The 15,514-nt window shown below is 41.3% G+C and overlaps 1 protein-coding gene across 1 annotated transcript in view; it reads left to right on the top strand.

The window, feature by feature from the left end:
- The first annotated feature begins 727 nt into the window (after positions 1-727).
- LOC148443257 (pulmonary surfactant-associated protein D-like) overlaps positions 728-15,514 on the top strand; it is a 44,315-nt gene continuing 29,528 nt past the window's right edge. The window contains exon 1 of the mRNA XM_088463095.1: positions 728-893. Coding sequence (XP_088319221.1) covers positions 728-893 — 166 coding nt within the window. The remainder of the gene's footprint in view (positions 894-15,514) is intronic.

Here is a 15,514-nt window from a genome sequence, read left to right as displayed (position 1 = left end):
TCAGCATGCTCGACAGATTATATAATTTGTGCTCAGAAAAATAGACCAGTCAGAAATTGTGTCTGTCTGCCTGATGGTGAGTTTCATCTGACAGTGTATGGCCTGTGTTAAGGCAATGGTATATTTTTATTGCAGTGATAGAAAATCTTTACTTTACTTGATGCTTGTTAAATAAACTTCTTATAATCATTCTTGTATGGAGAAAGCAGAGCAATACTGAAGGTGAGCAGCAGAGGTCCATGCTATATGTAGGTGTTAGGCCTTTGCCAATTGACAATTTCTATAGACATAATTTTAGACAAAAAATAGCCTAATTATTTAATGTATTAATTGCAGGTATTTAATAATCTACATAACCCTGGATATTTACTCCAATTCAGCAGATGCACAAAACAAGACGACCTTCTCTTTACAAATCTTGTTTTCACAGTGTAACATAACACATTTTACTCAAAGAGCATTTTTATTGACCTTCCCTGCTCAAAGTTCACCGAGATATTTCTAAGCAATCGATAAACTCCCATATAAAAACCTATGTCATCTCTTACATTGTAGTAATTGCTGCAGGCTCACATGTTGGTGACATACTGACACAGTATTTTTTTTTCATGACAGAATAAAACCACTGATATTGGTGAGTGCTGTGTAATGATGTTTAATTCGCATTACTGATTTATTTCATTATTTTGATATCTGTAAAATTCATGTGTTTGAATTCAGGGGAGACATGATCCTGCACTTCCAATCCATGTCCTTCATAGCAACAATATTCCTGATATTGTTCTCCGAGGCTCTGTCAGACACATCGCCCGTGTGTTCTGTGGTACAAGGGCTTCCAGGTCTGAATGGAAGAGATGGAAGAGATGGGGTCAATGGATTAAAAGGGGATCCAGGTAAAGGAATACATTATATAGTAGATTGATATATTGGAGATTGTTCTATAAAAAAAAAATGTTCCTTTGCAAACAAAATTATATTTGATCAAACATTCTAGGAATTAAGGATCATATTTTAAAGCTGAAATATTTGAAGCTATAGTTAGATATACTTCATAAATGTTATCTAGCATTAGCTACAGTATACATTGAAATTAGTGTGAATGTATAAAATTTTAAAGTCGGGTAATGACAAGGGAAACAAAAAAAATGTTTCTGAAGTTGCGGTTGAGTTTCCATATTTTGTTGTTTTATTGTTCACTACCAATAATAAACTGATCAATAACCATATTTTAACATTATTTGCGTTTCCTAATTGCTATGTATATTGTAATGTAGTATTTTTCCTAATTTGTATACAATAGAAATATAATTAAGTAAAATATATACTATTATTTGGGTTGGTTTGGGTTGTTAATTTATTAAAATGTAATTTATTTAGTTGTGAAAAGTTTTAGAACTCTGTCTGGCTCGTCATATATTTGAGTTGTGCAATTATTGAGTGTGAGAATCCAATGTTTTCAAATGGTATAGTCCCTGTCTTTCCTTAGAATGATTGCTTTCTTTTATTTATCATCAATGGTGTTTAATGAATTAATATTACATATAAAGTGGTACAAATAAAACACTTAGGGGATAGGGTTGGAGAGGCAAAGAGTGGAAAGGAAAAGGATGGGTAATACCAGGACAGTAAATAGGGTGGTGCAACATATGCCACCGCAGAGGGCACTGCAGGGTAGGGGGCACTGCTCGGCCCTGTCAACTTTCTGTTTTATCCCTGGTATCTCCTGGCTGTCCCTATCTCCTCTCTGACCAACTCCCCCCTCCACCTGGCCACCTCCCCTAGCATCGTCATTCACATCCTTTTTTATTTAACACTCAAACTTATCACCTCTCACAGGACAGTCAGACACCTTACACATGGAGCTATCTGCTCCACAATTTGTGATGGCAGCCCTGAACACAGCCACCCATTCTCTAAACAGATGTTAGCATCACACATCGAGTAACTTTGACAGTGGGCTCAGCTGCTGCTATAGGATGCATACACGGACCTCCCCGCTGCTGATATTTGCTGCATACACACTACAAGTGGCAATATTTCCATACCTTCAGTCAGTGATCTACACTTCTGCCTGTAGGCTTGTGCATGGCTGTTCTGATGAACAAATCCAGCTGCAGGTGCAGCTGCAAAAGCACTTTGTTATATCTAGAGTTATACTGCATAATTACTGTGTATCATAACTGAAGCCATTGGATTAACACTGTATTTGGCAGTGACAGCTGGATAACAGTGGTACAATGAAATTGGTACTTCTTCATCATCATACGGGTTATAACAGAATTGCCATGTCCCTTCCCCATGAGCCCACTCCTCTTTTTCAGCCATGCATCTTATGTCCTTATTTCAAAAATGGGGGGCACCTATGCTTTTACTGGCAGAGCATACAAAAAAGTCTAGTTAAGGCACTGAGTAATACAGACAGTAGTAATAAATGGACTGAACACATACTATAGGGCTTGATTCTGAGTATCACACTAAACGCTCGCAATGCTGATCACACAGTTGGCCAATGTTCAAGTACTGTGCATGCATCTGAGTTGCACTGCGCATGTGTCTGAATTTTTACTGCATGGAGACGCAGAACGAATTTGGGCATGGGAGTGTGGAATACAGTGGGCATATCTAGGAAATAACATTAGGGTTATTAGGCAGGAGTGGGAGTGTCACAGGCATGTCATTTACAACAACTGCATTCAAGGACACAAGTATGAAAAACCATGAAATTCAATCTTCCAGGGCTTCATAAAGACTAAAAGGAAGAGGTAGACCTGTCTGGGGGCACAGCAGACCCTACTCTGTCAGTAGTAAATTCATGCCAACTAAGCCACTTAATTAATGGTGAAATGGCTGAGGTATATAGGACACCAGCCACCTTCATCTCATATAGATGATACATTTTTGCTAAGACCTTACTATAGTAGGTGGTAAATAATCTTTCCATTTATGGGTCGAGGTAGTGCATGCTGCAATGAGAATATGACCAAATACATATCTGTAATGTTTGAGGAGTTTAGAGAGGTATAAATGTAATATTGCTATGTCAGAAAATGTAGACAGATACCAACTAAAAAGCTGGGAAGCAAAAGCAAAAACTTTCAGCCAAAATGGCTGTATCACTGGACACAACCAAACAACATGAAATATATGGCCAGTTGCAGCACATTTACGCAAACACATTTTAGATTGTAAAGGTCAGATCATATGAAGTCTCTGTAGTGTGAGTTACAAACAGTATAACAAATTGACATGCATTTTAGACTGGTGGAGGCATTTTATAAACCATACAATAAATAAGGTTCATTGTACAGACATAGATGTCTGGAGATCAGCTTCCCAGGGAGTGAGAACAGAGGGCCTGATTCAGCTTTGGAAATAGAGTGAGATATCTCACTCAGCTGATCATCTTGGTGAAACCATGCTGCACTGCAGGAGGGGCAGATTTAAAATGTGTAGAGAGATTTATGGTGCATACACATGTAAAGATTTTCTGTCCAACCATCCAACTAGTTGATTGGTTGGAATGAAAATCTGGTAAGGTATGAAAGCAAATGACGATCAGCAATTTGCTCCCAAACGCCGAAAAATGGACAAAAACTGTTGTTTGAAGAAATTGTTTAGATCAAACATTTAACAAACTTGTCTGAACGTCAATTTTCATCTGTTTTCTGGCATTTAGGAGCAAATTGCTGATCACCATTTACTCCCATGCCAACCAATCAACTAGTTGGATGTTTGGACAGAAAATCTTTACATGTGTACCCAGCCTTAGATTTGGGAGGGAGGTGTCCAAACTGACATTTAAGTTGCAGTGAAAAAATAAAGATGTGCAGTATATGTTGGCTACTTTCAAAAGCAGCTATTATTTACCCTGCATTCAATTTTTTTTTATGTATTTACACCCCTTGCATTGCAATATGGTTTGTCCAGGTTCACAGTTAAGTGCTGTTTCTCACTCTATTCCCAAAGCTGAATCATGGTTCAGAGTGTGTAGGTAAAAAAAATAGTTAATGGTGTCTGTAGCAAATAGTCATGAAAAGTTATTCTTCTATTATGCTGAGAAGAAAGGATTAGGTGAGGGATAAGCTTAGCTAGGGTATTGATAGGTTGCAGGAAGGTAAGGAAAAAGACTAAAACTGGGATCAATAAAACGTCTGCTAGGTAAATTAGGGAAGATACTGACCTCTTCAGAGCAACCCAAGGTTTAATGCTGGCCACACACGGTAAGATTTTCTGTCCAACCATCCAACTAGTTGGTTGATTAGAATGAAAATCTGGTAACGTATGAAAGCAAATGACAATCAGCAATTTGCTCCCAAATGCAGGAAAATGGACAAAAACTGTTGTTTGAACAAATTGTTTAGAGCAAACATTTAACAAACTTTTCTGACTACCATTTTAATATATTTTATGGCATTTAGGAGCAATTTGCTGATCATCAGTTACTCCCATACGTTACCAGATTTTCATTCCAACCAACCAACTAGTTGGATGGTTGGACAGAAAATCTTACCGTGTATGGCCAGCATAAGACTATAGGGACATGACCAGTTTCATAACTGAGTTAAAGTACACGCTTCTTGATAATTTAAGAGATAATGTAAGGCCAGGCCCCAATCACACTTAGTGAGAGTCATTCAAACATAAGCAATCTTAGGGGACTTTTTTTTAAATATAAGAAGACAGCAGAATGAAACTTGGAATCAGGTATGGAATAGTGTGAATGATATCCATAAGTTTAGGCAGAAGCATGATTTTGTAAGCTAAGAGTCAGTCCAACTAAAAGACCTCATGTTTGAGCCTAGAGACTGTAAAACCTTATGTGTACGTAGAGAGGTTACATCCAGAAAGTCTGTGGTATGTATATACCTAAATTAGATATAGGATCGGGTTTCCAAACATAACAAATTTCATATTGTAACAGGGCTAAAGTCATGGGGCTTAGGTTAATTAGGAAGACTTCAGATTTAGTAGTATTGAGTTTATAAAGAGAAGTCTGACTAAGATGGTCCAACATCATAGGCAAAAAAGTAAAACATTTATAACAGGTACTGTAGTCCAATCCTTAAGGCATGGAAGTCTCCAGAAGCCTGCTGTTTAATAGGCAGTGGCTCTTTTGTCACCATAAAAGTAGTGGGGGACAGAGGACAACCCTGCCAGGTGCTGTTGTAGATTGGAAAGACATCAGACAAATAAAACATTAAGGAAATAGAAGCAGGTGCGCAAAAATAGTCTGCTGGAAAGCTATCTTGTCAAATGAGCAGTTACACAAAGTGGGAACTGCAACCCACTAAAAAAACAAATGTGAATAAAAGAAAGGTAGAGCTGATTGATAAAATAAAAACAATTTATTATATCATATATAGCATGTTGCAATGGGACAAATAAAACACAATGTGTTAATTCAATATCATAAGAGTACAATAAAATATACAAGCTACAAATCTAATCAGAACATGTATCTCCCTGATTAGTCATAAAAATCCCTCAGTGGTAAGGAACAAATCCCTGTAAATAGATGATCTCACTTCATTAGAAATGTATTTAGGAATGTCAAACCAGTGTATACAGAAATATTTGAATAATTAAGCCTCAATGGTACACTGCACAAAAGTGTAGTGGAGCTGCTAATACTGGAGTCAGAAATAATTGATGGTGCCTTGGAATATTACCCGTCCAGTGGTCCTGCGGCTCACCTCAGCCTTAACCAGCTTCTGATAGCAGTCTTTCTCCTTTACAGACTCCCGGGCTGTGGTAGCTGGCGCCCGTGTCAGCATGTGAGTGAACGGCAGCCAATGTGCATCTGTGTCCAGATAATATAGAGAGCTCCCATGATGTAATCTGAATGATGCAAAGTTGCAGGGATATGAATACCTTCCAGAGGGACAATGGTGATCATCCAGGTTACTCTGTCTGATATAGCAGCAAAAAAAGCCCAAAAGTCTTAACCGGTTTCTCCTGGCTTAACTCCCAGTTTCTTCAGCAGGAGGGCATGAAAAAAAAACATTATTAATGACCCTTGCAGATGTCTGACCATACAAAGCTAAAGTAGATCTTAAGATTCGACCCTAAAAGCCAAACATCTTCAAGACTTGCATATGAAGGTGTTGAGGGAGAGTAAAACAAACTCCTAATCAGAATTGTTAATCAATTCAATCAAATTGAGAATTGTACGGGTGTTGTCTAATGCCTGTCCTGGCCAAGATGAATCAGAAAGGTAGCAAAGACAGGATGCATAGGCAGGCGTGACATTTACAGACATGGAGTAAGATGCTAGTCTTACAGCTCTCCAGCCTGAAAATCCTGCAACAAAATCTTATGGCCCCAGTGGACTTCTCTCACCTCCCTCCTGTAGTGGAACATCTCCTGATGCCTTGGGGGTGCTTTTGGTGGACTTTGGTTTCTAGTGTGTCTCTTCCTGCTGGTCCATGCTGTCCTGGGGCCTTCTCCTGCCGGGGACACTGAGATGCCATTTTGGCCCCTCTCTGACTGCTGCTTAGTTGCTTGCTGCCCATGAGGAATCTTGCACACAGTCTGAACTGATCACTGTTGCTGGACTCCGCTGGCAGGTTTCTGTTTTCATGCTTTGCAGTGTTGGAAGGATCTCGCCCAGTGGTGTGTTGTGGCTGCCCAGCTCTGGAGACACCTATTGACCACAGCTGTACTGTTCCCTGCTTCCGCTGCCACGCAATTATCCCACTCCCCGGTAACAGGGAGACTGTGGGTTTCAGTGTACTGCGCTGCCCAGTTCCAGGGGCATCTGTGACATTATTTTACAGCCGTACACATTATTAGTATGCCTGCTGGTGCTGGCTGGAGGACATGGAGAGAACTTATAGCTACTGCTGCATATGTCTATCGTCGACACCTGGTAGCATAGATCTGCAGCTCTGCATGAGTTAATATAACCATCATCGCTCTGTGTTCAGTTTCTGAGATGTAGTGGTACAGATTCCAGGCTCTTTGGGAGAGGCTGCTACTATTTTACATCTTGACAGAAAGTGTGGGATACATCGCAATGCAACCTATCATCCTGCTGCATGGTGGACTATCTTGTGGATCACAATCCTGATATTTTGATCTGTGCGCTGTTTGCTGAAGTCTGAAGCCAGGATGTGTAATTTCATATATGCTGGGCTCTCCTGGATTTTGCTGGCAAAAAGGTACTTTACTACTGTCTCCCTAGCTGCTCTAAGCTCCAGTTTAGTTCTACCCTCTGGCCTCCCTTGCAGTCCCTCCTGTTCAGTTTTGCCTCTCTGGAACTTTATTCTGTTGCTCATATTTACCTCATGCTACAGCAGATACTGCCTTGGTCTCCTCTTTAGTGCAACCCTCTGGACGCTATGGAATGACCCTTCAAGCCATTACTGACTCGGGAGAGAGGCTGGCAGTTCAAATGGTGTGACTCCATGCCAAGCTGTCTTCTTCATGTCAAAATTTTCTACATATGCAGGCTCAGCATACTGAGACTGAGATTTGTGCTTTCACAGTGGAAGGCTTTGATGCTTCTGTTATTGACCAGCTGACCCCCATGGAGTCTGGAAGGGTGGCATATCCAATTCCATCTGCCGTTATTAAAAAATGTTGTATCCCAGTTTTACATATTGCCTCATTTGCTGTTGAATGTGCTAAAATAGCTTTTTACAACCTTTCCTGTCTAGAAATCCTTTGACAACATCTACTGAAAACATTTGTGCTATCCGGTTTTCCTTGATGGAATTAAATGCACATTGGAGTTTGGCAGTCAGATAGTGGTAGTCTTCCAGGATTTATCTGCCAGTGTTCTAAAGTTTGCTGCATGGTTATTTTTACTGGCCCCAGGACAGGTTGACCCTCCTTGACTATTTTTTGTGCTCCTGAAATATTGCTTTTGTTTGCTTTTTTATTCTGTTATACAGTATAAATTATGTGTTTGTTTTCTTCTTACCTATTAGCATTTGATTGCCCCCCCAAGGCTTAATCTTTGATTTGTAATGTTCTCCTTATTTTTTTTCCTGTTATCTATATTTTGTCTGTTTCAATTTATATTTGTGATTTTTTTTCCTCTTTTTATTATTTATTTATTCACTTATTTATTTTTTGGTAGTTCCTTTGTTGCCCTTTTAATCCTGGCTGGATGCACCATGTCCTTACAGTACACAGGTGTAGTTGCCCTCCATTTTTTTGTATTATTGAGGTAGTGTAGTTAGAGGGAGTTTTAGTTTAGGGATCCAAATGTGCCATATGTTGGTGGTTTGGTATACTGCGTGAGAGGTAATGGGGGGCGGTCATTTTTGGTTATGTATTTTCATCTATGTTTTAAAGATTATGACTTGTGTAGGTAGGTTGACTTTAATATGCTCAGTCCGGTGGCGAGTGCAGGGGTATTCCTGTATAGTTTTTCTGGAGTACAGCAATGATCCTTTTTATAGAACTATGGGCCTGCTTCATTACGGATCGTAACTGCAAATGCAATGGCGATTACGTACACAGTTCAATTGTGATAGTATGCTAATTCATTGTGATCACAATGCCGCCGCAGCACTACATAAGGATGCCCACTTTACCTTACACACATCCATAATGTTTAGCAAAATTGCAAAAATATTGGTACAAGCTCTGACCGTAATTGCTAACTTCAGCACACGCTATCGGGCCTCAGGCTGCGTAGGGCATTGCAGTGGATATTTTATGTACACCCATGCAACGGTGTTCAAATGCACTGGCACATCTGTGTTTCCCCGACCACCCTCCCCATCACCACTTCCTGTCAACCTCTCTGCAATGGGTCTGCGTAGTCACTGATCGCAGTCCCGAACGCAGTGGCCAGTTTGCGCAAACGCACTGCAATGCAAACGACCGATTGCTTGCATATTAGCAGTTGAGCTCCTTGCTGAATCAGCGCCTTCAGGTGCCCCACGTTGTTCTTCAAAAGTAGTATGAGGTTTTGGTGTTGGTGGGGGTTTTTTGTATTGAGGCTATTACTCACTTCATTTTGTTTTTTTTGTGTACTTATTACTCCAGTCTTTTTCAACCTTACAGATTTGTACTTTGTCATTTTAGTTAGTTATTGAATTCCTTACCACAGCCGAACCCCACGTTATTTCATTATGTTTCATATAATGTGTTATTTCTGTATTTTCTTATTGCAATTGTACACTCTTGACATGTCTCCTGGTTATTCTGTGTATTTTTATTATGTGGGTGTAAATTTCAACACTTATACAAAAAAAATATTTTTAAAAAAAGACGGGATGCATAGAACTTAATATATACATTGAGAGCCATGGGTCAATAGTTTTGACAGGTTTTGGGTAGTCACCACCTGTGCTTCTAACATCTTAGCGTCAGCAACTTCATCATTAAGGAAAAAAAATATGACATAATCAAAATCATGGGGCATTGTCATCAGGAAAGTGATGAATCACCTCCAGTGGTATCAATAGAGGACAACTCTAACCCATACATAAAGAGACCTATCATTCTTAAGTTGTACAGGGACATGTGATATTTAGCAAATTATTTAGATGTCTGCGCCAAGTGCAAGACTCTGGTGCCTTAAAGGTTATTGACATATTTAATCCAATGTTGGGCTTGCGTAGAGTGCAGTTTACAAGCCAACATCATCCCTGCCATATTACCAGCTAAGAAAAATGTTTGGTGAAGCCAGGCCTAAGCCACCTGAATATGTGACAGGAGGAGCTTTTGAATTAGATTCCTAAAACAGTTCAATTCTTTTTTCAGAGCTTTAGTAGGATTCTGTTTATGAAGGCCTTCAGTGTAGGAAATTGTATTTCCCAATAACTAAATTTCGACATGTTGGTGTACAATTGGGAGTAGGTCAGTATAGCCACAACTCTCATAAAAGCATTATGTGCACACAAAAAAGGTAAAACCAAAAATACTGCAAGATAGAAATACCATATGACATAAATAAAGTAAATTTTACCCAAGGGAACTGGGGGAGGAAGGGGGAATACAAGGGGCAGAAAAAAATTATAGGAGGGGGAAAGCAAATTGACACAGGGTATGGAGCGAAAGTATTTACTGTAGGGAAATATTGTGGTAAATCTAAAAGCAAAATGGGAAACATGGTCCAGAGGGCAGCTACCTGTACCTGGCCTATATGAATCAATGTCATATGAATAAACATAAACATAGAAGTTATATAAATATTTTAAACAAGAGCACTGTGTGCAAAGCTTTGGAATTTGCTACTATTGGGGGGAACACACCAAAAGGGGTATAGCTGTGATGCTTAAGAGGCGGTAGTTTTTTAGCGTCCAATACAGTACATGTATACATTGGCACTGTTTGTACACGGTGGAGTGTGCAATGCGGTACATGGAGGTATTGGCATTGTGGAGACAGAGCGTAGCATGCAATAAGATACTGTACATGGATGTGTTGGCACTGTGGGAATAGCACATAGAAGAGCAACAAGATACACAGAGTTGATGCAATAACGCTAGAGCTCAAAACCAGACAGCAAATATAAATGATCAGAGTACACACATGGACATAGATCTTAAAATCAAATAGGTGAAACTGGCATAACCAAATACACTGGTAAAGAGTCTAAGTTCCCCATTGACTTTCACTAGGGATCCATGCAAGAGGATAAGGACTTTACTCACTGAGTACACATATTACAACACAGTGTAGTTGATTCCCACTATGAAAACAACAGAGTACTTAGCTGGTATGAGGACTCTGGTCCTGATTCAGAGGCGCTCGCTATTTTCGAGTGCTTGCTCTGAATCAGGGCAGATTTTTTTTAAAAAAATCCACCTCCAGGCCACTCGCATAGCTGTGGTGACCACCCACAGCTTGTGTGGGCAGCCTGGTGATGGTCATGGTAATCGCGACCATCGGGCTTGCGATGCGACCCTTGTGGTAGGGTCTCATCCACCGCAAGCCCCAGTGAACTTCCTGCTCTAATAGAGCAGGAAGTTCACTACTAACAACACGTATGATGTCAGTAGGGCCGCCCACAACCGGCAGGTGTTCCTTCAGGAACAGCACCATTTGTGCAGCCACCCCCCCCAACCCACCTACAAAATGGGGCGAGCTGTCGATCAAGATCGACAGCCGCCCCGTCTTGTAGCTAGCCCCGAAGCGATTGATAGCTCACTTGCTCCAGTGCTCGTGCACACGCAGTGTACATGCCACACATGCCCTGCCCAACCGTCGACCCGCTTGTGAGCACTACACACTCAAGAGCGGGTCTGACTTAGGCCCTCTGTCTGGAAACACCTCCAATGTAAATGCTGATTTGTATGTGCTGCTGTCAAGAAAGCTGAACACTGCAATTAAAACAACACTGCAAGCAAACTGTACTGGAAAGTATAGTTTTAAAGCAGGAGCATCTATGAAAACACAATTGATACACAGGAACTGGGTAAATGCACTAACAAGGCTTTTATAGTGGTTGGCTGATTTCCTGCCTAGTCATCAGTGCTGGACGTTAGTGGTAACACAACAAAAGAGGTGTTATGTCATCTCTAGCCTAAGGCTGAGCCCAGCTGGGTTCTGTTGAGGATTCTGTTTGGGAAGGCCAGGAATCAGTTACCTACGGAGTGTTTGGAATCAGGCCAGTCATATCCATGACTGCTGGTACTAACAGTGTGGGATTAAGATATTCACAACATCACCAATATTAAGAAGTAGTCATTGAAACCTGTAGGAAAGGCCAAACAATCCTGCAGATAGAGATATGGAGCCAAAAACTAATCCCACAGTAGAGTACAGGGTAAACATGAGGACCAAATGCAAAGAATTAAAAAGGAAACAGAAGGGACATTTTCTCCATATAACTAAAAATACAGTAAATCAGTGAAGTGGGAGAAGAGGCTATAACAAGCCGGGACCAGGAAATCCACCACAGTAGCAAGGACAACTCTGGTTGCTTGAGACCATTCAAAGGAGGGCGGAGGACTGCCCTGGGAAACAGACTTGTCAACAAGGATATTCCATTCAGAGAGCAGCTTGACATCAGCCATACATAGAGCCATCATGAATAACGAGAAGTTTGACTGGAAACCCTCAGCAATAATATATATCATTGGCCTGAAAGTCTATGGTAATGGGATAGAAGGAACATTTTTTGGTCAAAGATGTCACAGAGAAGTCAGGAAACAGCAAGAGTGTCACGGCTGCTGACACTAGAGACTCCTGGAGGGAGGCAGGCCTACTAGGCACAATAAACTGGGATGGTCTTAGGAATGACCTTTCCATGAAACTCAGTAACACAGGATAAAAGTAAAATAGAATTTATTCACATAAGAATCATAAACAGCAAGGTCTCAAATAAAGTCTCAAACAGCACAGAGGTTCACATATGCAATAATATGTATAGGAGAGAATCCCCAAATATATATGCAGTTTATAACATATAAGAACTAACGTGGTAAATAACCCAGAGTCCAGTATGAGGCAAACACATAAGGATGGCATTGAGCACCTTGGCCAGGGTAGAATCCTGTAGTAATGGAAATCCAGAGCAGAGCGAGCCCTGCAGAATAATATAGTTCCGGGACAGGGCCGAGACCTGTGGTGCAGTGAGAGATGAAGCAAACTTGAGCCTTGTGGAATAATGAGGACGGAGCAGGGTTAAACCCTGTAAGACGATGAAATTCCAAATTAAAAAACAGTGTTGAGCCCTGCAACATGGCTAGAGTACAGAGTGGGGTTGAGCCCCGTGATGCGGAGAAGATTATAGTAGATTGAGCCCTGTGGTGCGGCTAGGGTTCGGAGCAGGGTTGAGCCCTGTGATGCGGAGAAGATAGTAGCAGGGTTGAGCCCTATAATGTAATCAGGGTTTGGAACAGGGTTGAGCCCCGTGATGCGGAGAAGATTGTAGCAGGTTTGAGCCCCGTGATGCGGAGAAGATTGTAGCAGGGTTGAGCCCTGTAATGTAGCTAGGGTTCGGAGCGAGGTTAAGCCCCGTGATGTGGAGAAGATTGTAGCAGGGTTGAGCCCTGTAATGTAGCTAGGGTTCAGAGCGGGGTTGAGCCCTGTGATGCGTAGAAGATTGTAGCAGGGTTGAGCCCCGTGGTGTGGAGATAACACTGTAATGGTGCAGTTGACAACTGTAACAAGGATGAGTTCAATATCCACAGGAACGGAAAGACAACAGGTAAAGTGCAGCAAAATGATGAAAGCACAATGATGGAGCAAAAAGCAATACTTAGACAATAGGAATGCTGGGCTCTGTAGTGCAGCGGATAACTGGCATCAGAAGTTCATCTGGAATATAACAAAGTCCACAGCAACCCACAGGCACAGCGGGGATCTGGCAAGAGTCCAAGAAAAGACCTGAAAGCAATGTTGCAGAGACACTGAGACACAGTTAGTAACAGGCTTTATACTAGAGGTCTGTGATCCATAGGAAGTTTCAGAACATGTGACCCAAATGGAATCAGGTTTGAAATAATGAGCAATCTAGGAATCCCACAACCTGACGACACCTGGGAAACAGATGATCACTTTAACACTCTATCCCCTGAATGAGAAGCATGGCAGCAAGCAGGATAGCTCCTCCAATGACCACAATGGAACTTTGGCAAAAGTAGTCTAGTACTGAAATAGTTGCAGTCCTGACATAAAGACCTCCCAACCTCCATCCCTTTCATAGCATTGGTGACAGTATGCAAGCCAAGGTCCACAAATATGGAAGGGGACAATAGAGAAGAGGCAGGAGGAGGATCTGAGAGTTTACTCTTCTGTCATAAGGTAGAGGTATGATCCTCTTTAATGGAAGCATGAAGGGGAAACCGCACAAACAGTGGAAGGGAAATTGCCTTTACATTTTAGGAGACATGCTACGGATGTCGCATAGAGCAAGAGCACAGAAGAAAGGGTCCAACTACAAGTCTAGGAAGAAGGAATGATGTCACTTCAGGAGAATATCAAGACATGAATGGCATTCAGAACAAAGTAGACCATAAGGCTCTTAGCAGAGCATAAAAAAGGAAAAATATAAGGGTTGCTGACATGGGTACTTTACAGGTTAATATATAAAGTTTTTAGAAACACAAAATGTGTTATACTGTACTACATAGGAACAGATATACACTTTAACAATCTACAGCACTTAGAAGCAGCCTCTAAAAACCAGGTAGTCTTCTGGCTGAAAATTTAGACAAAATAAAAACACAGAAGTGGTGCTAAAAGTCTATTTCTGCACAGTTAAACTGGAATATCCTTAGAAAAAAACTAAAGAGAGCCATGTGGTTGTTTACCATTAAAAAATAAATCTTCCTATATATTATTCACATACTAAAAATAAATCCATAATAAAGGGATGTAGTTAATCTAACAACATGGGGCATCCCAGCTGAAGAAATCCCGGTGCCAGAATGCCACTACTCGGCTAGAAGACCGGCACCGGAACACCGTAACGAGGTGACATCCCGACACCGAAATCTCGACAGCCAGGATGCCGAGCGTAAGTATAGCAGGCCTGGTTAGGACTTAGCCATGAGGGTAGGGTTAGATTTAGGCATCATAGGGGAGTTAGGGTTAGGCTAGGGGAGGGGGAGGTTAGGTAACCTCAGGGGTGGATTAGGGTTAGGCACCACTGGGGAGGTTAGGTTTACGCACCAAGGGACACGGGTTAGGTTTAGGCACCAAGGGGGGAGGGTTAGGTTTAGGCATTAATGGGGATGGTTAGGATGGGGTGTGGGGAGGGTTAGTGTTAGGATGTTGAAACAGAGGGTTAGGGTGAGAAAGGGGGAGGGTAAGTATATTTACTTGACCCTTGTCGGGATCCTGAGCACCAAGATCCTGCTGTCGGTATATTGACAGCAAGCATCCCGACTGCCGGGATTTCATACCCATTCCATAGTAAACAACAATTCAAAAAGATGCTTATACAGCACGATATTATGTTTCAACACTGATAGGTATTTCTCTTTGAAATCCATATACTTGCTACAATCTCAACACAAAGTGATTGTAAAGTTGCTAATTTGAATAGAATGGATAATTGGCTACATATGTAGATGGCGTTATAGTTACCAGAGATCACACAAAGAGTTCAGTGTGGATTATGCCTCATAGACTCCGATGGTTATATCAGGACATCCGATGTGAAATAAACCAGTCCACTGTGGGTGTTGTATTAGCTGACTTGTAAATAAATATTTTTGTGAGATGCAGCCCCCTACTGTAGAATGGAGCTCCGTAGATGGATATTTCTGCACCTTTAGAGTAGGTGGGCTGCGTAATACTTTACTCTCATGGACTGAGGGATGTCATCAGCGGTATGTAATTAGTATTCCCACTCAGGAGAAATTTGCTGCTGAGCGGTGTCTCTCACAACGCTGCTGGTGTAATCAGTAGTGCAGTAATGTATATCTCACTCCGGGATAGTGTGCTGTCAGTTGGTGTTTGTATTCCAACTCACCAGCAATCCAACATCAATCTGGCAGCACGGAGGATGTCATCGGAGGTGCACTGTTATTAGTCCCACTTGGGGAAAGTGCGCTGCCCAGAGCTATAACTAGATTTTTGGGTACCCTGTGCCTGAGAAAGC

The sequence above is a fragment of the Taudactylus pleione genome, unplaced genomic scaffold (assembly GCF_031769625.1).
Source record: "Taudactylus pleione unplaced genomic scaffold, aTauple2 ptg001314l, whole genome shotgun sequence".
NCBI lineage: Eukaryota > Metazoa > Chordata > Amphibia > Anura > Myobatrachidae > Taudactylus > Taudactylus pleione.
The sequence above is the reverse complement of the archived record's forward strand: the minus strand, read 5'-3'. Positions and strand labels throughout refer to the sequence as shown.